Source organism: Capsicum annuum, chromosome 6 (genome assembly GCF_002878395.1).
Source record: "Capsicum annuum cultivar UCD-10X-F1 chromosome 6, UCD10Xv1.1, whole genome shotgun sequence".
Taxonomy (NCBI): domain Eukaryota; kingdom Viridiplantae; phylum Streptophyta; class Magnoliopsida; order Solanales; family Solanaceae; genus Capsicum; species Capsicum annuum.
Window position 1 is genome coordinate 188,273,341 of NC_061116.1, and position 20,778 is coordinate 188,294,118.

A 20,778-nucleotide genomic window follows, 5' to 3' on the forward strand; every position below is an offset into this window, starting at 1 on the left:
TCACTTTTTTATAGTTAAGGTGTGTAATAGGTCACTAGTATAGTTTAGGTATGACTTAGACTTTTTGGATATAGTTTAGCATGAAAACGATGTCTTTTCCCTCATTTTTATTATGCACGAGTTTATGAGTTTTGGAAAAGGAGTAAATCATAAAGGTTTATTGTAATCGATCTTGTTCAATTTTTTTTGTAAGAAACTGTTCCACGATTAGAGTTTGTGATTTCGTGATAAGATGACGATAACCTTATGAGTTACTCAAAAACTCCCCCTGTTGAAATTTTAGCTTAGGTTAAATATGTAAAAATATATTTTTATTTCTACAAATTAAGAATCTCACTTTAACTTACTATTTCATTTTAATATATTTCACTATATCACAGGGATATTTCTATTTAGTAGCCGTTTGATCATAAATATTATTCACAATATTTTAAAATATATTTCACTTATTTTTGAAATATTTATGTGGCTATGAAAATCAAAAACGTATTCTGAAGTAAGTTTTCACAATTTTTGATTGTTTATCACTTTATAAAAAAAAAATTTATTCAAAATCTAAAATATTTTTGAAAATATCATGGCCAAACATCAACTCTGATTCTTTTTAAGTTTAAAAATATTAAATAAAGTAAATATATTTTTTATTTTCATGGCCAAACGGATTGAACTAATAGGGAATTCCATTTGATTATTTTCTTCTCTTAATTAAATTTGCATCCTTCTGATCATCACATCTTTCCTTCTGCTAATTAATACTACATAATTTCTGTCCTGTTGAGAATTCTTGGAAGTTGGAACTGTTCATGATTGTACCTGATAAGTTTCTAGGCTACATTTTCTTCCAATCTTATTTCTTTCCCATTTGACTTTTTGAGCTTTTTTTGTGTGCTAAATTCACTGTTTTGGTTAGTGGGAATAGAGGAAAAGGAATAAGCATATAATATAGTAGTATGTATAATTCAAGTGGGATGGGGAGAGGAGGAGGTTTTATGTATGAGAATGATGGGGTGGTGATGACAAGAGATCCAAAGCCAAGATTGAGGTGGACTGCTGAATTACATGACCAATTTGTGGATGCTGTAACTAAGCTTGGTGGTCCTGATAGTGAGTCTCCTTTATTACTTTTTTGATGCTTTTTGCTAATAAATTAGCTTACTGGCAGAGGGTTGGCATTGATTTGTAAATATAGCATTTGTTTGGCCATCTTTTTCTGCTTCCTGAATTGGGAATTACTGTATTCACTTTGGTTTTGTACTGCTTCAGATCACTACAAAATTAGAATTACAGTAGCGCAAGCCTTTAAATAGACAAACAACAACATACCGAGTGTAACCCACAAGTGAGGTCTAGGAGAATAAAGTGTACGCAAACCTTAGAGCTACCTCGTAGAGATAGAGAGGTTGTGTCCAATAGATCCTCGGCTTAAATAAAGATGTCAAAGAGTGTGAAACAGGGGATACAGATATAGGAACAGGAGCAACTGTTATTATGCTCCGATTCGAGTGGTTCTTTGATTCGTTTAGATTTTGCAGGTTCATTTGAAATGGTTTTCTGTAATGTTATTATGCAGTAGACGGGCATATTTCAGCAAGATCAGTTGGCCTAGCTACCAACTTCATCTTCGGATAAAATACAACACTTACTGCAGCACTTTTAGCTCTTGATTGTTACTTTACCAATTGAATGAGTATTTTCTATGTTATTTTCTTCAGTAGAAAGGAATTAATGTCAATGAGCCCACCATTACATTGACCAATTTTTAGGTCAGTGTCCTTTTAGGAAAGATATAGGGCCAAGATCCTGTCGAGGCTGCTGTATTCTCATGATGTATTCCTATAAAATTACAACTTCAAAAGACTACCTGGTTTAAGTTTTTTTTGTATCTTTTGTATGGTTTTTAGACGTTGCCAAGTAATTGTGTGAGAAAGAAGCTTACTTTTCAGCGTTGGATTCAACTTTTTGTTTTTCTTTCTTTTATTTCTTTTTGGGGCAATCTGCTTCAGGAGGTAAATGGATAGTTAAAACATGAATTGTACATATATTATACATTGCACTTGCTTATGCTAAACGAATTCTTGCATTTTGATTTTTGAGTCTTTTTCCATTTTGTGCTTGGCGATGTTTGATAGAAGGTTTTGGCTTTACAGAAGCAACTCCCAAATCAGTACTGAGGTTAATGGGCTTGAAGGGTTTGACACTATACCATTTGAAGAGTCATTTGCAGGTACATGTTTGTTTCTTGATCACCTCTGTTTACCAATTTGTCTCCTCTGATAACCCCTCAGATGCCTTGTCCTCTTGTATTTTCAGAAGTATAGACTTGGACAGCTGGCCAAGAAACAAAATGCAGCGGAGGCAAACAAAGAGAACTGTGGTGAGTTTGCTATAAGAGAATTTCCAGCAGAGAACATATGATGTGCTACTGAAAACGTTTCCTATTCTCACTATTGTTAAGGCTAAAGATAGATAGATAATTAATCACATGAATACTCGCCCTATCAAATGCTGATCGTAGAAATCAAACATTGTAAAGCAAAATCGGAATAAGCTTTTATATATATGATCGATCTTTGTCCTTGAGAACATTTCACTGTACTTCCTTTTCGATTTTTTTTTGGTTGTTTGTTAAGGATTCTTTTATGTAGATTTGCTAAAGAAATGGCATTGTATTCTCTAATCTCATAGGGGACTCCGGACAATTTAGTTTGCATTCCTCAGGCCCCAGTACCTCTTCATTAAGTATGAACTTTATGCAAGGGTAGGTGACTTCTTGTGCTTTTTTACGCTGTATGCATTTGATTTAATGATATGCCTCAATGAACCTTAGTAGGCTTAATTTATTAGCCTTAACTATGTCTTCTAAACAGAGAAGTCGTCCCAGTCGCAGATGCAGTAATGTATCAGATTGAAGTTCAGAAAAGATTACAGGAGCAGCTTCAGGTATGCATAAGCTTATTTACTAGCACCATTCATATTCCTAATGAACGAAAACCAAGAAATTACGTGCACTCAGGCATGTTGGTGATTACTGGAAACAATGATTTGTTAATAAATGATCTTAATCTCGTCTTCTGGGTCCTTCCTAATAGCCAAATTAATTGTGTCTAAATAGGTGCAACAGAAATTGCAAATGAGAATAGAGGCACAGGGCAAGTATTTGCAAGCAATATTAGACAAAGCTCAGAAGAAGCTCCCCAACATGAACTCTCCTAGTGCACCAGAAGCAACAACAGCTCAACTCACTGCTTTCAGTTCACCTCTGTCAAATTTACTGGATTACACAGTACATGGAGAGAACCGGGATAACAACATAGAGCTGTTACCAACACCTAATCACATCGTTGAGAAAGAACAAAAAAATGATATGAATTCCATTAATTTCGATTTGAACTCAAGAAGTAGCTTTGTATGAAGCGTTAATGACATGACATATAGTCAAGCCTTCTGCAGAAATAACAGTACAAGATTGTCATTGATTGTTCTCTTTCAACACGAAATAATTGAACATACATTGATCAAATTAAAGAGAAAAGCTAATTAAGATAGAGTTTTAGATATTCCTCCATACGAGTGTAATGAACTTCAGGGTAAAGTACAGAGGCTTCTTCAGCATGTTGTCCAATTTCAAAGTTTGTTAAACAACCTTCATAGAATATGTGGTAGAAATGTCCCACTCCTACCTGCCCAGCGTAGTCCATTTCTGCATCAAATATCTGAGTCAGATCTCTCTATAATTTTCATTAAATTAATGAAAACCATAACTAGGAGGAGAGGGAAACAATTTTCAGAGTGCAGTTTCACCACATTCTTTTGAATGATCGAAAATGTTTTTCTATTTTCTCTTCTTTGGTTATAGTAAAATATTGGGAAACCATTTTCCAAGATAACCTATGGACAAGGAAGTCATTTTACGAAAAATAACAAATGTGACTTATGCCCCCACCCCTCTTCCTCACCCCAACAAAACTCATATTCACATGACTAAAAAAAATCACATTTTTCAAAAATTTACATTACTTGAGAATATTTTTCACTGTGTTTTTTTTTTTAATTTTTCACTGCTTGAAATAAAAAATAGTGAAACCCAAATTTTTTCCCTTTTCTAATATTCGTTGAATGTATTGTTATTTTCATATGCATAGAGGAACCTATATTACTTTTGCTAATCGCATTATTCATTTTGTCATTGATATAACTTGTTTCACAAGATTAGATAAGCTTGTCGTTTCATTATATTTCTATTGCTTGTAGTGTCTTGAGATTATCTCGACAAAATGTTGAAAAGTGTCTCCTATATTTGTTAATTAATAGTTTCTTAAATTTAGTAATTGTAATATGTTAGTATTCGATATTAATATTATTTGCTATGCTGAAATTAGTTCTTACAAATTATTGAGTTGCTAAAGACACTGATATACTAGTTAACAGTTAGTAGTATTTTCTAAAAAATATTCTTTCACTCACCAATCAAACACTAAAAAATATTTTCTACTCACCAACATAACATCATAAAATATTTTTCGAAAAATATTTTCCACTCACTAACCAAACATGAGAAAATAAGTTGAAAGCCAACTTATTTTCAGAAAAATATTTTTCATGAAAAATATTTTTCATCGTACCAAACACACCCTAAATTAATGCACTTAACTTTTGCAAGCATCAATCAGATATTAGTAAAATATAATAAGATCTTCTTGAAATAATATTAGACATATAACTGCATAAGATGTACTATATACTACAAATTCTTCTAGTTAAACCATATATACAAGAGTACTACCTCTCTTTTAATCTATTGCTCTGGTTTTGACTTAGAAAAGAAAGTAAAAAAGACGTTTAAATTTGATTACTTTAAACAAATATAATATATCAAAATATCTTTTAATTATTTTGTGATCAACATGTCACATAAAAATTTAGAATTAAAAAATTATCAAAAAAAAAAAGATATCTTTTTAAAACGGCCTAAAAAAAAGAAGTAAGAAAATAAATTAAAACGGAGGAGTAATTACAAAAGGACAAACATTTAACTCCATAGAAAATAATGTACCCCTTGATAGACTATTCCAATAAGAATGACACTATTTGACTTTTCACTTATTGTTTTAAGCTAACTCAACTTCAAAAATTAGCTCATAAGAATGTTCAAGTCCATATAAATAGATCATATTTTCTCTCAACTTGTACTTTGTTCGTCTCTCCACTCAACTTCTTTTATTCAAAAAATGAAAATCTTGTTTGTCTTTGTTTTTAAATTTTTCTCAGCCTTAATACTTATTTTTTCTTTTTTTTTCTCAACCAATATTTTTTATTTTATCCTCTTGACTTTTATATTTTTTTTTTTTTATTTTCTTTGTTTTTTTACAGAGTGGCAGTCCGTCCGGCCATATTATATGGAGCGGAATGTTGTCCGATAAAGAACGCCCATATCCAAAAATCAATCAATGTTGGACTTCAATCCACTCTAACACCCCTTCATGTCCAGAGCCCAATTGAAACATGAATCGGGAGTCCAAAGGGGGACTGACCTGGCTATGATATCACGTACAAAATATGAAATCTGAGTCTAACTATTTCCCAAAAATTAGCTCACGAGAGGAGAATTATTTGAATCTGTATATATAGACTATCGGTCCATTTCCTAATTGATGTTAGACTTTCACCCACTCTAACACAAAAAAAAAAAACTATTAAGTGTTTAAGATGGACACAAGTTTCAAAAAAAAATTATTGTCATACATAAATGTTATGAAATGTGTGAGACCACAAATTCCAAAAGTGATCTTCATTTCTCTCTTAATTCCCTTATCGAGTCAAACTATATCACATAAATAAATGAAAAAAAGAGTTGTGTTTCGAATTTGTGCACAGGAATTTAGTACCTTTCATGGAAAATAGAAAGTCTTGTTCAGAGATGCTAACTTTCTCAAGTTCTGTTCCTTTAAGCTTTTCCCACTTGGCAATCAACTCCCTTTGAGTCAGAATGTTTTCTGGTGGTCTAAGATACACCGTCTTATTCAATGTCCTTGGATCATCTATGCTTTTTATGGTATATGTTGCTACATCATCTTCATCCATATACACCACTGTAATTAAACCCGAAAAAAAGAAAATAATCAAATTTTACAGAATATATACACACTTTTCTAAAAATGTTATTTGAAAAAAAAAAAAACTACTCTAGCTATTTGTTCCATTTTATATGATATTATTATTTTGTATAAAGAAAGACAACTATTATATCTTATAATCATAGAAAGCTTAACATATTTGATGATTAAGATCACAAGTTATTAAAATACTTTAAGTTGTAAGCGCTAGAAAGTCTAATTTTTTTTTTCTACAACTTTGTGTTCAGTCAAACACCTCAATTCGTATCAAATAAATTGAATAAATGGTGGTACCTTTAACATTGCCATCACCATATAGGCTAACTTTGTGTTTAGGAGGAACAAGGGTTCCAAGTTGAGAAAGGTTGCCAACAAAGTAACCAGCAAAGCAATTAGCAGAGATGTAAGTGTATGGAATATGAGCTTCTTCAATGGCTTTTCTAACTTCCATTTTCTCATCAAATGTCACTCTTCCTGGTTCTATTGCATGTCCCATTAGTGTTGGATCCATTCCAAATTCCGATGGCAAGAACCGCTGCCAATTTTTTTTATTTTTTATTTTTGTCAACACAACCAAAAAAAAGTAGCAAAAATTATTACTTTCATTTTCATTTGCCAACTGTTTTACAACAACACATTCAATCTATTCTCAAAAAATGGGATGTGAGGTAAGTAGAGTGTATGACATCTTCATCACTATATCATAGGTGAGATTGTTTTCAATAAATCCCTGGCTCAAAAACTAAAAAAAACAAAAAAAAACTAAAAAAGATGTAATAGAGATACAAGAGACATTAAGAAATAATTCAACAACAGATAGTAACAGAAAATTACTATCAACTCATCCACTATCCTAAAATTATATGTTTACTTTTACTTGTCTACTTTAGCATATATATCAAGAAAAAAATAATTTATTTTTCTTATTTTAAGCTTTAACAATAATTACTCATTTTAAATTATTTCTCAATTCCATTTAAAACGATAAATATCGATTAATATAAATATCATAATAAAATATATGCTTTATTTGTTATTCCTTAAGAAATGTGTAAAATTCATTCTTAAGGGATTTGCAAAATTCATTATAGACATGCAAACATGAACGAAGAAAGTACATGTAAAAAATTCACAAGGTCAAACCCATTGATAGCCCCTCAAACTTATCCTTAAAATCCACTTAAGCCCCTAAATTAAGGTCTGTACTTATTAAACCCCTAAACTCCTCTCCCAATTTGATTCCAATTGGGCATTTTTTGCCACATGGGACTGCACGTGCAGTGCACGGTCGGATAACGCGTGAGGTGTTTCTCTTAATTAAATTACGAATAGAAATGTGTCAAGTGGTACTGAGGGCCCCAAAAAATATTAATTAAAAAATTTATATTTAAATTATTTTATTAATATAATTTTTAATTACTATAACTTCTTAATTCTTTTTTATAACCCCACCCCGCTATGTCATCTTCTTCACAGCACCCCATCCCCACCCCTGCATCTCCACCCCACCCCGTGTCTTCGTCGTCACCCCCCACCCCACATCTTCACATGAACAAATTCTTTTTAATCCACCATAATTATTCTCATTTCTTGAAAAATTTCAACAAGATTCACTTTTTTTCCTCCACTAGTATCAACATTTCTTGAAAAATTACAATAAATTTTAATAAAGATCACTTTTTTCTTCAAGAAAGATCACTTTTATCACCATTTTTTTTCCTCCATAAGAAAGATCACTTTTTTTTTCATTAATATCCACCATTTTATGAAAATTTTTAATAAAAATGACTTTTTTCTAGACCCTTTTTGAATTCTTGAAGTAGATTTAAACAAAAATTTTATGTGTATATGTTTTTGAAGTTTATGGAGAAGCAAGATTCACTTTAACGGAGAAGAAGAGGAATGTAGGGGGGGGGGGGGGGATTAACGTTGGGGGGCGGGGACTGGGGAAGGGGGGGGGTTTTTTTTTTTTTTTTTTCTAAAAAATTTTAAAATTTCTTTTTAATAATTAGTTTTTAATTTTTATTTTATAAATAATTTTATAATTATTTTTTAATAATTTGAATCCTCAAAGCCATTTTTTATTTTCATTTTTTTAAAAATTTTGATAATCTATTTTTAATAATCAGTTTTTATTTTTATTTTTATTTTTAAATAATTTTATAATCTATTTTTACTAATCAGTTTTTTATTTTTATTTTTAAAATAATTTTATAATTATTTTTTAATAATTGAAATCCTCAATGCAGTTTTTATTTTTATTTTTTTAAAATTTTATAATTTTTTTAAATAATCTTATTTTTATTTTTAAAATAATTTTATAATTATTTTTTAATAATTTGGATCTTCAATGCTATTTTTTATTTTTATTATATTTAAAATTTTATAATTTTTTTTAATAATAGTTTTTGTATTTTATTTTTAAAATAATTTTATAATTATTTTTTAATAATTTGGATCTTCAATGAAATTTTTTATTTTTTAAAAATTTTATAGTCTCTTTTTAATAATCAATTTTTTATTTTTATTTTTTAAATAATTTTATAATTAATTTTTAATAATTATCGGATCCACAATGTCACGTGACAACTTTCAATTAACCTTTTTTGTCATATCAGCGCGTGTGTGCAATCACACACTTTGAGCTTTTAGCTGATTGGGCAAAAAATACCCAATTGGAACCAATTTGGGGGGGGGGGGGTTAGTGGTTAGGGGTTGAATAGGTACAAGTGTTAATTTAGGAATCTAAGTGAATTTTAGGAACAAGTTTAAGGGACTATGGATGAATTTGAGCAATTCACAATAGACATTAAAACATGATCGAAGAAAGTACATGTACGTCTACCAAAAAGAAAGAGAAGAAGAAAGTACATGTACAAATGAAATAATGGTAGATAAATAAACATTTATCTTGAATTCGTTTTTTAATTATTTTAACGAATAGTCAATAGTGTGCGGATATGCGAAGGATAATTAAAGTCAACTTAATTAAACTAGTTTGCAGACGTAAGAATGGATTAACTGTGATGAAAGCGTTAAACAGCAACTCATCTAGAAGCTGGCTGGGTAAAATTACAAAGTTGATCTCTAAAGACTGTAAACAAGTACTGATTATAGAAGGATCAACAAATGATTACTAGAAATTTAATCAATTATAGCCAACCTTATGAGTCAAGCCAAAGTTTCATCATGGGATAGTAATGTTCACTGCTCCCATATCCACCAACTTCACTTTTTTCTTCCTCCATTTTATTTATGTGATCATAACAATTTTTTCTTTTATCATAATTTTTTTATAATAAATTTTTAAAAAGCTAAATTATTAGTTATTATAATTTACAGTTTCTTTTATTTACTTTTACTTGTCCATTATATTAAAAATATATTTTTATTTTTATTTATTACTTTTAGCATATTTATTTTTCATATTTAACCTTAATATTTATTGCCAGTCCTCCATATTATTTCTCAAGATCAAAACTTAATATCAATTAATAAAGGTATTGAGGTAAAATACTTATCTCAATACCTTAATTAAATAAAGATAAAGAAAGAAAGTAGTCCTTTTATGTAATCTTTAAATATGTACATTTTATTTTGAAATATTTAAAGAATCTATTAATACAAGATCAAAATTAAAAAGTTTGAATTTTGAAAAAATATCCCATAAAACAAATACATATTTTGTTTTCTTGTTTGTCTTTTTGCCTCCTTGTCTAGATTTGCAAAATATCTTCAGTAGATTCACTATATTTTTCCTTTTTATGGGTTAAAATTTAAATGAATGGAAAGGATACCATTCATTGGATATTCTTAATGATTTTTCACAACTAAAAAGGACAGCTTACTCTTTAATTAACGAATCTCGATGTTTCCCTAGCTACTTGTTGTCCTTAGATAAAGAGATTACTTATAGACTTCCACGGGGAAATTGCATAATCAAATATGAGCTCGCTTCACATATTTGATCCCAATTAAAAATATATTTAAAGAATAATTTTTCTTATTTTTTAAGTATAGTACAAGTACTATTTTATCCCTTTACATCTCAAATATATTTTTAAAACTTTTTATAGTTATTTATCTCTCAAATTTTATTTTTTATTATTTTCACTTTTTATTTTTTCCTTTAATTTTTTATCATTTTCACTTTTTTAATTTTTTATTTAATTTTATTATTTTCACTTTTTATTTTTTCCTTTAATTTTATTTTTATTTTTTAATTCATTTGTCTCAAACTTTATTTTTTCCCTTTTTTTCCTCGAGCATTATCTATTTCTTTTTTTTTAATTCATTTGTCTTTAACTTTTATTTTTCTTTTATTTGTGATTTTTATCAGTTTTTTTTTTCTTATTTTTCTCAAACTTTATTTTTATTTTTCCTCTCATTTTTTATTTTCTCAATTTTTTTAATTCTTCGCTTTTTTCTTAATCTTTATTTTTTTCTTCCTTTTTTTTATCTCACTCTTTTTTTTTATTTCTCTATTTTGTTTGATCGTTTTTTTCTTTTTTTCAGTTCTCTTTTTTTCCTCATTTTCTTCAAATTTTATTTTTATTTTTCTTAATTTTTTTAATTCTTCACTTTTTTCTTGATCTTTATGTTTTTTCTTTCCTTTTTTTCTCAATCTATTTTTTATTTCTCTATTTTGTTTGATCGTTTTTTTCTGTTTTCTCAACTTCTATTATATTTTGCTAATAAATAAAAAATTGGATAATCCACAAAGGAATTTTCTTTTTTTTACATCAAAGCAAATTTAAGGGCATGAATTGTTATTACGAAGTTCTTTGAAAATTCTTCAGACAAGTCGTGTCTCTAAGGCGAGAGTTGTAGAATATCTCATAAATAAAAACATAATGTGGTAGTGTCAACTCTTGTCTGTGGGGCATAATTTATTAGTTGAAAACCCTTGAGCAAAGTCTTGCTTCTAAGGCAAAAATTGTAGAACATCCTATAAATGAAAATATAACTGGTAGTGTCAACTCTTGCCCGTGGGGCATAATTTATTATTTGAAAATCCTTGCCTCTAAGGCAAGAGTTGCAGAACATCCCATAAATAAAGACATAGCGTGGTAGTGTCAACTCTTGCCCGTGGGACATAATTTGTAGTTTGAAAGTCCTTGAGCTAAGTCTTGCCTCTAAGGCAATAGTTGTAGAACATCTCATAAATAAAAACATAACGTGGTAGAGTCAACTCTTGCCCGTGGAGCATAATTTGTAGTTTGAAAATACTTGAGCTAATTAAGTTTTACCTCTAAGGCAATAGTTATAGAACATCTCATAAATGAAAATATAACGTGGTAGAGTCAACTCTTGCCGGTGGAGCATAATTTGTTGTTTGAAAGTCCTTCAGTCAAGTCTTGCCTCTAAGACAATAGTTGTAGAATATCTCACAAATGAAAATATAATGCGGTAAAGTCAACTCTTGCCCGTGGAGCCTAATTTGTAGTTTGAAAGTCCTTGAGCTAAGTCTTGCCTCTAAGGTAATAGTTGTAGAAATCTCATAAATGAAAACAAACGTGGTAGAGTCAACTCTTGCCCGTGAGGCATAATTTGTTGCTTGAAAGTCCTTAAGCTAAGTCTTGTCTCTAAGACAATAGTTGTAGAACATCTCATAAATCAAAATACAATGTGGTAGTGCCAACTCTTTCCCATGAAAGATAACTTGTTGTTTGAAAGTCATAAGTCTTGCCTCTACAATGTAGTAGTCAACTTTTGCCCATGAAACGTAGCTTATTGTTCGAAAGTCGTAAATCTTACCTTTATAATTTGATGTGTCAACTCTTACTTAGGAGATGTAATTTGAATGGAAGAAATTGAAGAAAAGAAAAAAAATAATAAAAATTGCAAAAAAGGAAGAAAATGAAGAAAAATATTAAAAAATAAAAATCAAAGAAAATGTAGAAGTTAAGAGAGAATAGGAAAAAAATAAAGGTTGATAAAAAAAAGAAAGATTAAATAAAAATAAAGGTCGAGAAAAATTTACAACGAAAAAAAGAAAAAAATAAAAATCAAAGAAAATTAAAAAAAAAAAATGTTGAAAGGTGTAAAGAAAAAAGTAAGGGTTGAGAAAAACTATAAAGAACAAAAAAAAAGAGGAAAGAAAAAATAAAAAATAAAAATAATATAAAAGAAAAAAAGAAAAAAAAAAAAGAAGTTGAGGAAAAAAATAAGGGTTGAAAAATTTAAAAATAAAAATAAAAAATAAAAAAAAATTAAGGTAAAATTAAAAAGAGAAAAAAATAAATACTGAAAGATATAAATATGGAGTTATTATCCATTATGAGGATCATTTATGCAATTTACTCTATTGATCAGGGGTAATTTTGTTCCAAAAATATTAGTTAGTAGGTAAATGTTATTTTAAGGAAGTTTTTTTATTTGGGGTTAAAATTTGAAAGTCATTCTAATTTGAATCTATTTTTGAGATTCACTCGACTTCCACCCCGCTGGCCCACCATCCTTATCACCTCTATATTTCATCATTGTATTTGTTTAAATTATATATAAGTTTGCATATTTGGTCATAATCTTTTTATTTTTGTTTTCTTTTGAAGTTGAATTTTGAAAAAAAGTGTTTGACGAAATTTTTTTAAAAAACTTTGAAATTTAATTTTTAATTTTATTTTTTCCACTCTCATTTCTCTTAAAAAATCATAAATAAATTTAATTTATATTAGTGAAAAAATACAACTCTAACTTAAACTTCAACTTCAATTTATTTGTGGTTTTCATGGCCAAACGTAGTCTCACTATCTTACTTTCTTCTTAGCTCAATTCTAAAAAGATTATTTCTTTCTATTATTTAATAAATTGGCAATTTAAATCACTTTTATTTATCCACTTTTCTCATAAATATATTTCCACTCTTACTTGTCCCTTTAATCATTATCAATAAAAAAACATGAGTATTTTTTTTTATGTTTGATCCTCAATATTAATTACTTATTTTTTAAATCATATCTCAAAATCTAAGGGACGTGCAAAATTTAAAATTGACAAGTAAAAGTGAACGGAGAAAATATATAACAAGTTTAAAACACAAGAGTCAAAGAACATTTTATATAGTACATTACACACTGATTTACGACCACAAGATGCAAAAAATCTCTTTTTCACTTAATTTACATGGAACTCTTTGAATTTTGAGATTTAAACAAGTTTTTTTAAAACGTAATCTTTGTATATATCTTTTAAATATTTTAATTATTAACTATTGTAACTTATAATACTTTTTACATAATTTTTAAATATGTAAATTTTATTTCAAAAACTAAAAGATTCCATATCAAATTTTTGATAAAATTAAACCGATTGATTCTGAATATACAAACCATGCCACATAAATTGAACACAAGTAACAATTTGAATATGGCACGTACTTATGTCGTAGTAATTGTTGTCTACGTATAGTACTTGCAAAAATTAGTCGGACGTAAAACAGTAATTTTCTACGTATCAATTTAATAACAATCTATGCAGAAATTTTACTTTGAGAAACATTTTTAACCATGGAGAGATGGTCGAATTTTGAACAATAAACAAGCTTACCTTAATATTTCCAGCTTCTTTGATGGCATCAACCAACTTGAGTTGCAACAAGATATTGTGACTTCTAAAATGCACACCAGACATGGTGCATATAACAACATCCACCTCTCTCACAGCCTCCACTAGGCTCCGGTGGTCGGAGAACGAGGCCTCGACAAGTTGAGCACCTTGCTCTTTAAACGACAACAACATCTGTAGTTTGTCTATGTCGAGTCCAATCTCCGGCCGCTGAAGGACATACGTTGTATGTCCTGCTGCTAAGCTAGCCTTCACAATCCTCTTGCCAATATAACCTGTTCCACCTACAACAAGAACTTTGCTTTTGGTCATTATGAGGTGTTTTTTCTTATTATGCTTTGAAGAATTGGAGAAATTTAGTCAATATATATATAGGGAAATTTGCTAGTGACTGGCTCTATTAGTTTTTTTTTTTTTTTCCTTTTTTCAAAGATAAGTTTGAAAATGTAAATGAAGTGCGGATAAGTTTTTTTTCCCTAGTACTACTAGAATAATTTGGCATCGTGTCTTTGTCATGATTACTGTGGATTTAGTTGAAAAAAATTAAATGTCTTAAAATTGTCGACTTAATGATATATGTACGGACAAACAAGAAAATAAACGTTTCAAATACTCCCCCATTCATCTTTTTTTTTTTGGTCATTTTGAGTTAACACGATCTTTAAGAAAATAATAAATAAAAAGATAATTTTACTATATCATCTTTATTAATTATAAATTATTTAAATGTGATAAATGAATAATATTTAATTAATAAAAAAGGTTAAATAGACACCAATGATAAATTGTTTTTTATTTTTCAAAATGAAAGTAAAGTTAAATTATTATTTTTAATATATCGAACAAATAAAGATAAAAGGAAGCATTGCAGAAACAAATAAAACGAATGGATTAAAGGCATCTTGAATGAGTATATGGATTTCCTTTTCCTTTTTTTAGGGCCCGTTTGGCCATGGAAATTTTTTCTTGTTTTTTCGAAATCTTTTTTCGGAGTTGAAAATTATGATGTTTGGTCATGAAAATTCAAAAAATAATTCCAAAATTTTTTTCTGAAAAGGGAAAATAGGTTTTTGTTGTTTTCACAATTTTCCAACTTCAATTCCAACTTTTATTATTATTACATATAACTTCAATTTTTTAAATTTTTACATAAAACTCTCTTTATAACATTACTTTTTCAATATTACGTATATAGCAGTTTTAAAAAATAAGATAATTATAATTTCAAATTTAATGCTATTCTAATTAATATATATCTCTTTTTCTCTCTCATTATTATTTTTATCCCTTATTTAAGACATTATTTTATTGCTAATTTATATTTATACCCATAAATATATAAAGTATTATATTTATAATAGAAATATACAAAGTATGTTATATATAAAGGTAATACCATCTATATATCGTATACACACATATAAATATACAAAGTATTAAGAGACATACTAAGCATATTTATAATATAAATATACAAAGTATGTTATATATGAAGTTTGTACCATGTATATACCATATACACACATATATAAAAATACAAAGTATAAAGAAACAAACTAAGCATATTTATATATTTATGGTATATGATATAATATACCATAAATATACAAAGCATGTTTTACATAGAAATAATTTATTCACACACAGTAAAATCTTTCATGTATAAGAAAATTAAAGAAATAAATTAGCGGCACCCTAAAATTTAATAACAATTCATCATTTTCTATTTTTTAGGAACGAAAAAAAAAGGAAATAAATTAAATAAATTCCTAAAAAGTTAAATTTGTTTGAAAGATAATATTTGTTAACTAAAAAACAGGAAACAGTGATCTGTTAATATAACATCCATATTTAAAATTTTCAAATATGAGAAAACGGCTATTAATGTAAATATTATATATGTCATAATTGAAATTCATTAAATATGATCATGTATATGTAATTATTTTTATAATAGTGGTTCATTGTGTTCTTTTTTCATTAGTAGGTAAATTTTAGTTGGGTGATTTTGATAGTTTATAAAAGTTAGGGCATAAAATTATATTTAAATTATTTTTTTTCAAAAGTCAAAAGAAAATTTCAAAAAAGACATAGTCAAGCACAACTACAACTCCAACCTTGAAAATTTTAGTTTTCATGGTCAGACGGGTACTTAATGTGTTGATGTAGAGAACCAACTTGTATTAATTGCTGAATGTTAAGACACAGACTAGCACAAGAATACCAGATGAGAACACAAATTCATTGTGGAGAAAATCTAAATTGCGGTAGTCCGAAGTTGTTAAACGCCAAAACAGCTTGAATCGCCATGGCGTTGTACGATTTTACTTTAGTCCAATAGAGAGAGAAGAGAAAGAAAGGAAAGTATAAAGATATTTTTTATTTTTCATGTATTCTAGAACTTTTACAAGAAAAAATTTCATAAAACACAAACTACTAAAAAAAAATTTCATTTTTAAAAAACTATAAATATCCCAACTCTTACTATTTTTATCTTGTGTAGTTAAAAGTTAAGATACATATTAAAAACACTTATTTACCGGATATAACTTTACCAAATATAGTACCGATTTCCTTTTCATTCAACACCTGAATTTGTGGTGCGGTTTTCATCTCTTTTTTCTCGAATTCAAACTTTTGAGTTAAGGTAAAAAAAAATTCCTAAAATCATATTCACTATCTTCTTATCATCTCTTACAATTTTTATCAAAAAGCAATACTTTGATACCGTACCATTTTTTACAAAGTGTTTTTTCAATAATATTGTTTAATTAAGTATTTGATTATAGATTTTTTCAGTTTATATTGTTTGAATTAACATAATGAATAGAGATTCGTGATCATCTTTCAGTCTTGAAATCACTCAATTAGACAATATCAAACAATATGAAGTTGTAAACGTTGTTCCTGGTATTTTTGACAATGATTCTGACGGTTCTAATGAAAATAAATTCAAACACAGAAAAGATTCATCTACGATGAAGAAATTGAGTGAAAAACGTGCAAAAAAGGTTAAGAAAAAAGAAGTGCATGTTTCTAAGAAACGAGGATCTAATAATTTTGGAGGCAAAGTTCCTGCTAAAAGAAGAAGAGTTATTCAAGTTACTTTCAGAGATGTGCTTCCAAAAGTATTTATATGTTCAGATTTGATCAATATTACGCCGAGATATATATTTAGATATACATGATACTTTTTCCAATATCTTGTATCTCTTGTTCTCTGTTTTTATATTTATATGTATCTCTTGTGTTTTAAGTTTTAGTGAAATAAACATACCAAAAATCCATGTTAGTAAGCTTAAAGATACATATTGTGTACGAGGGTGTATTGTATGTATCTTGCATTATTTTTTTGATTCATTTATTTTTACCAAAGATACATATTTTTGTAAATCAACAGATACATTTTGTATCTATGGTACTGTATTAATGTAGGTGTATGTATCTCTTATTTATACAATATCTCACTATCAGATTTATCTATTGTATTGATGATAAGTGGATATATCCCAAAATCGAGCTCATATTTGTTAATTTTAATATGAAGCTTCACACTCATCTCATTACGAATTAACAACGGTGCCGCATTACCATCAACTATGTTATGAGCCTTAATTTTTTTTTCTATTTTCATTAATTTTCAGTTCTACAACAATGACCGAAATTAATTTATCATACGTTACATGTTCAGTAACAACGATTTCATCACTCTTATAGTCCTCATACTTTATATCATTAATCCAAACGTCAAGTAGACGTAATAACACGAAAATGTTCATTGCAAGTACTTCAAACAAAATAAAAAAAATAGTTGAAGAAATCGTTCTATCTGAAAACTGCTAATGGAAGAGAATTTATTTAAAAAAGTGGAATAACAAACAAATTATCTTTTTTCGTGGGATGTTATTGAATTTTTACCATTATTAGTTAGATTTATTGCTAAATTAATGAAATTTTATTCTTTAAATTATGCAAATTAGTTTAATTACAAAATGTATCTTTAGGATATATCTCACATTACTTATATGTATCTGCAACGGTTAAAAAATGAACTTTACTGAAATTTAATAAAAATTTGAAATTTTAGATAAATAATGGTAAACATGTCAAATATAGATTAATTTTACTATTTACAATACACACAATAATTGAAAAAAGACATTACAATTGGGCTTCTTTTATTTTTCAAGATGGGCCAAAACTAGACGGCCCAATGTCAATGTTAGGACGCCCCTAAAGCTAGAAGGGGAGTGAACTGACAGCTTGAAAAGCAAAAGATGATGAGCAGTTCCTGAAAGAGATTTCATCATAATACCAACCAGTTGATCTGCAGAATGAATAAACTGAAGAGAAATTAAACTATCATATAAGCAATCATGAACAAAGTGGCAATCAATGTCAATATGCTTAGTACGCTCATGGAATACAGATTCTTAGCAATATGGATTGCGGCTTGAGAATCACAAAACACCGGAATAAGAGAGCAAATAGGAAAACCCATATCACCAAGAAGATGTGTAAGCCATGATAACTCAACAACAACGACCTTATGAAGGCCTTATGTTTAGCCTCCGCAGAGGATAAGGAAATAGTAGGTTATTTCTTACTCTTCCATGATATAGGACAACCACCCAGAGTAATATAAAATTCAGTGATTGACTTGCAAGAATTCACAAAACTAGCCCAATCCAGATCAAAATATGCAGCAATAGAAAAATCACTAAAATTGGATAATAAGATACCCTGATCAGGGGAAGTTAAAAGATACCGAAGCACATGTATAGCATACATCATATGAGGAACCTGGGGTTTTTTTAAGAACTGACTCAAGTGTTGGACAACTAAATAGATGTCAGGACGTGTATGTTGAAAAAATTGAGCTTGCTAATAAGACGTCTATATGAAGAAACATCCATGGGTGGAGCATCCATGTCAACAAGCAACTTAACAGAAGTATCAAGTGGTATGGATACAAAACTGTAGTTAAAGCAATGAAATTCATTGAGAAGATCGAAAGTGTATTGACACAGACTGATCAGATAATCTGTAATACCCCACATTTTTGGGCTAGTCTTTAAACCATCGTTCCTACGTGTATAAGCTATAATCTAAATGACTCCCATGTGAATATAAGTTACATGATCCTTATTCTCATGTTTTATTTGCTTTTGAGGTGAAAAAAATGTTCATAAGAATCAATTAGAACAAAGTTGAGCTTAGAGCCTTTGCTTCATCCAAAGTTTGGTTTTTGATTCTACAAGGGTCTACTTTAAACGTGTATAACTTTTTATATACGTAGAATTTTACAGCTCAAGACCCACTAAATTGTAGATAATTGAATTAGCTTTCCAACGATACCAATTCCGCCTAAATCCAATACCCGAACGAAAAGTTATGACATTTTCTGTGTGAGGCGGTAAGCCGATGCGATAGCGACGCGACATGTCGGCCTGCGCGTTACGAAACTGTCTCACACGCTGATTCAGTTTTTAAAGGGTCTAGGGGCACTTTGACCACTTCTCCTCATCCAAATCCGCTCATAACACTTAATTTCAACCCCCAAAAGTAATATACACTCAACTATTCATCTTTTCGCTCAAAGAAAAAAATCCTAGCCTCCTCAATAACACCAAGAACTTCATCAAATTTTCTTCAAGAAAAGCAAGAACTCAAATTTCCTAATTCAAGAATACTTTCAAGATTGTGTTTCTACTTCAAGATTAAAGCCTTAAGGTATGTGAGAGTTCATCCATGGGTCTTCTTTCACCCATGGAGCCCAAAAACTCTTTTCTTTTAATTAAAGAATAAATTTTCCATTATTATGGTATTTTGTATGTTCAAGAAAGATTGAATTTCATGTTTTCATGGTGGTTTTAATTCAAATCAGCCCATGTGTAATTCCATGCAAGATTTTAAATTCCTTATGCTATGAATTTGAATTTCCCATGCTTTATTCAAAAAAAATTCCATGATGGAATCTAAATTCATGATGTTTAGCAATATTCCCATGTTTTAAATTCGTGTCATCTACATGTTTGATGGAATTCCCATATCATGATTAAGCCAATTTCAAGATGAATCCCCGAGCTATGAACTTTGCATTGTAATACCCCATACTTTTTGTAGCTTAAATTCGTCCCTAGAATGTTAAGGGATAGCTTCCAAAATGAATACTATTTATTTCGTGTGAAATTATATAGATTTAGACCTCCCATTGTATGAAAAATTGAATAAGCTTTCCAACGATATAAAATTCGCCTAAATCCAATAACCAAGAAAGAAGTTATGACTATTTTAAGTTTCAATCGTAAAACACCGTAATTTGGGCCCTTAGCGCATCGCGGAGAAGCGTAAAATCACAATTGTAAATTTTCAGTGAGACTTTGCAATTTTGGCACATCGCGGAGTGGCCCAATTTTTCGTTTGGCAATTTTCAGTGAGACCTCGAGATACTGGCGCGTCGCGCCAGTGGTCAAAATGATAAACTATAGGGCTCCGCGATTGTGGCACGTCACGGTGAAAGCCTAGTTCCCACTCATCCATTTTCAGTGAGCCGCCGCGATAGTGGCGCGTCGCGGTGGCCACCCAGTTTGCAAAAAGTTTGGTTTTTCCAGTTTCGTTTCAAAGATTAAAGGGGGTACTTTGGTCATTCTCCCATTCCCTAATCCGTCTTAAACAATGAATTAAACCCCTTCAAAGCACTTTACATTCACTTTTCATCTAAAATCTCACAAGTAAAACCCTAGTTCAACAAACTTTCTCCCCAAGAAATCCAAATTCCTCTATTAATTCTCCAAAGAAATTCAAGATTGAAGATTCCCAATACAAGGGCTTTAAGAATTCATTTCCAAAGCATCAATAGGAATCCAAGATTAGAGTTTTTCATCAAAGATCATCAATTAAGGTATGTGGGGTATGAACAAGGATAATCCTTTCATCCTTGTGCCAAAAACTTATTTTAAATTTAAATTTTACTGAAATTTATATGATTTTTCGTGAAATTCAAGTTAGGGTTTATACCCATTATTGTTATTTACAAGCTTATGAGATTCCCAACGATTTAGAAGTTAAATTCCATGGTTATGTTCATATTTTCATG

General features: G+C 29.2%; 2 protein-coding genes across 3 annotated transcripts; one reads left to right on the forward strand and one right to left on the reverse strand.

The window, feature by feature from the left end:
* The first annotated feature begins 674 nt into the window (after positions 1–674).
* On the forward strand, positions 675–3,476 carry LOC107872856 (myb family transcription factor PHL11). Of its 2 annotated transcripts, none has more exons than XM_016719499.2 (6): positions 675–1,104; positions 2,130–2,224; positions 2,311–2,374; positions 2,686–2,758; positions 2,868–2,940; positions 3,113–3,476. In XM_016719499.2, exons 1-6 carry the CDS (start codon positions 951–953, stop codon positions 3,410–3,412), a joined length of 759 nt encoding a protein of 252 aa, XP_016574985.1. In that variant the 5' UTR covers positions 675–950; the 3' UTR covers positions 3,413–3,476. The 2 variants fall into 2 exon arrangements, with proteins under 2 accessions (XP_016574985.1, XP_016574986.1); XM_016719500.2 differs by having other exon boundaries at positions 685–1,104; positions 2,148–2,224.
* Positions 3,342–14,134, reverse strand: LOC107872855 (isoflavone reductase homolog). Its single transcript, XM_016719498.2, has 4 exons — positions 13,662–14,134; positions 6,408–6,648; positions 5,886–6,089; positions 3,342–3,700 (listed from the first exon to the last, which is right to left on the reverse strand). The coding sequence occupies exons 1-4, from the start codon at positions 13,989–13,991 to the stop codon at positions 3,534–3,536; spliced, it is 942 nt and encodes a 313-aa protein (XP_016574984.1). The 5' UTR covers positions 13,992–14,134; the 3' UTR covers positions 3,342–3,533.
* Between the last annotated feature and the right edge of the window lie 6,644 nt (positions 14,135–20,778).

Coding starts and splice junctions, on each gene's coding strand:
- LOC107872856 (XM_016719499.2), top strand. CDS start 951: ATGTATAATTCAAGTGGGATGGGGAGAGGAGGAGGTTTTATGTATGAG. Junction 1,105..2,129: donor TAAGCTTGGTGGTCCTGATA/GTGAGTCTCCTT, acceptor GATGTTTGATAG/AAGGTTTTGGCTTTACAGAA. Junction 2,941..3,112: donor GATTACAGGAGCAGCTTCAG/GTATGCATAAGC, acceptor GTGTCTAAATAG/GTGCAACAGAAATTGCAAAT.
- LOC107872855 (XM_016719498.2), bottom strand. CDS start 13,991: ATGACCAAAAGCAAAGTTCTTGTTGTAGGTGGAACAGGTTATATTGGC. Junction 6,090..6,407: donor TGGTGATGGCAATGTTAAAG/GTACCACCATTT, acceptor GTTTAATTACAG/TGGTGTATATGGATGAAGAT. Junction 3,701..5,885: donor CTTTCTATTTTCCATGAAAG/GTACTAAATTCC, acceptor TATTTGATGCAG/AAATGGACTACGCTGGGCAG.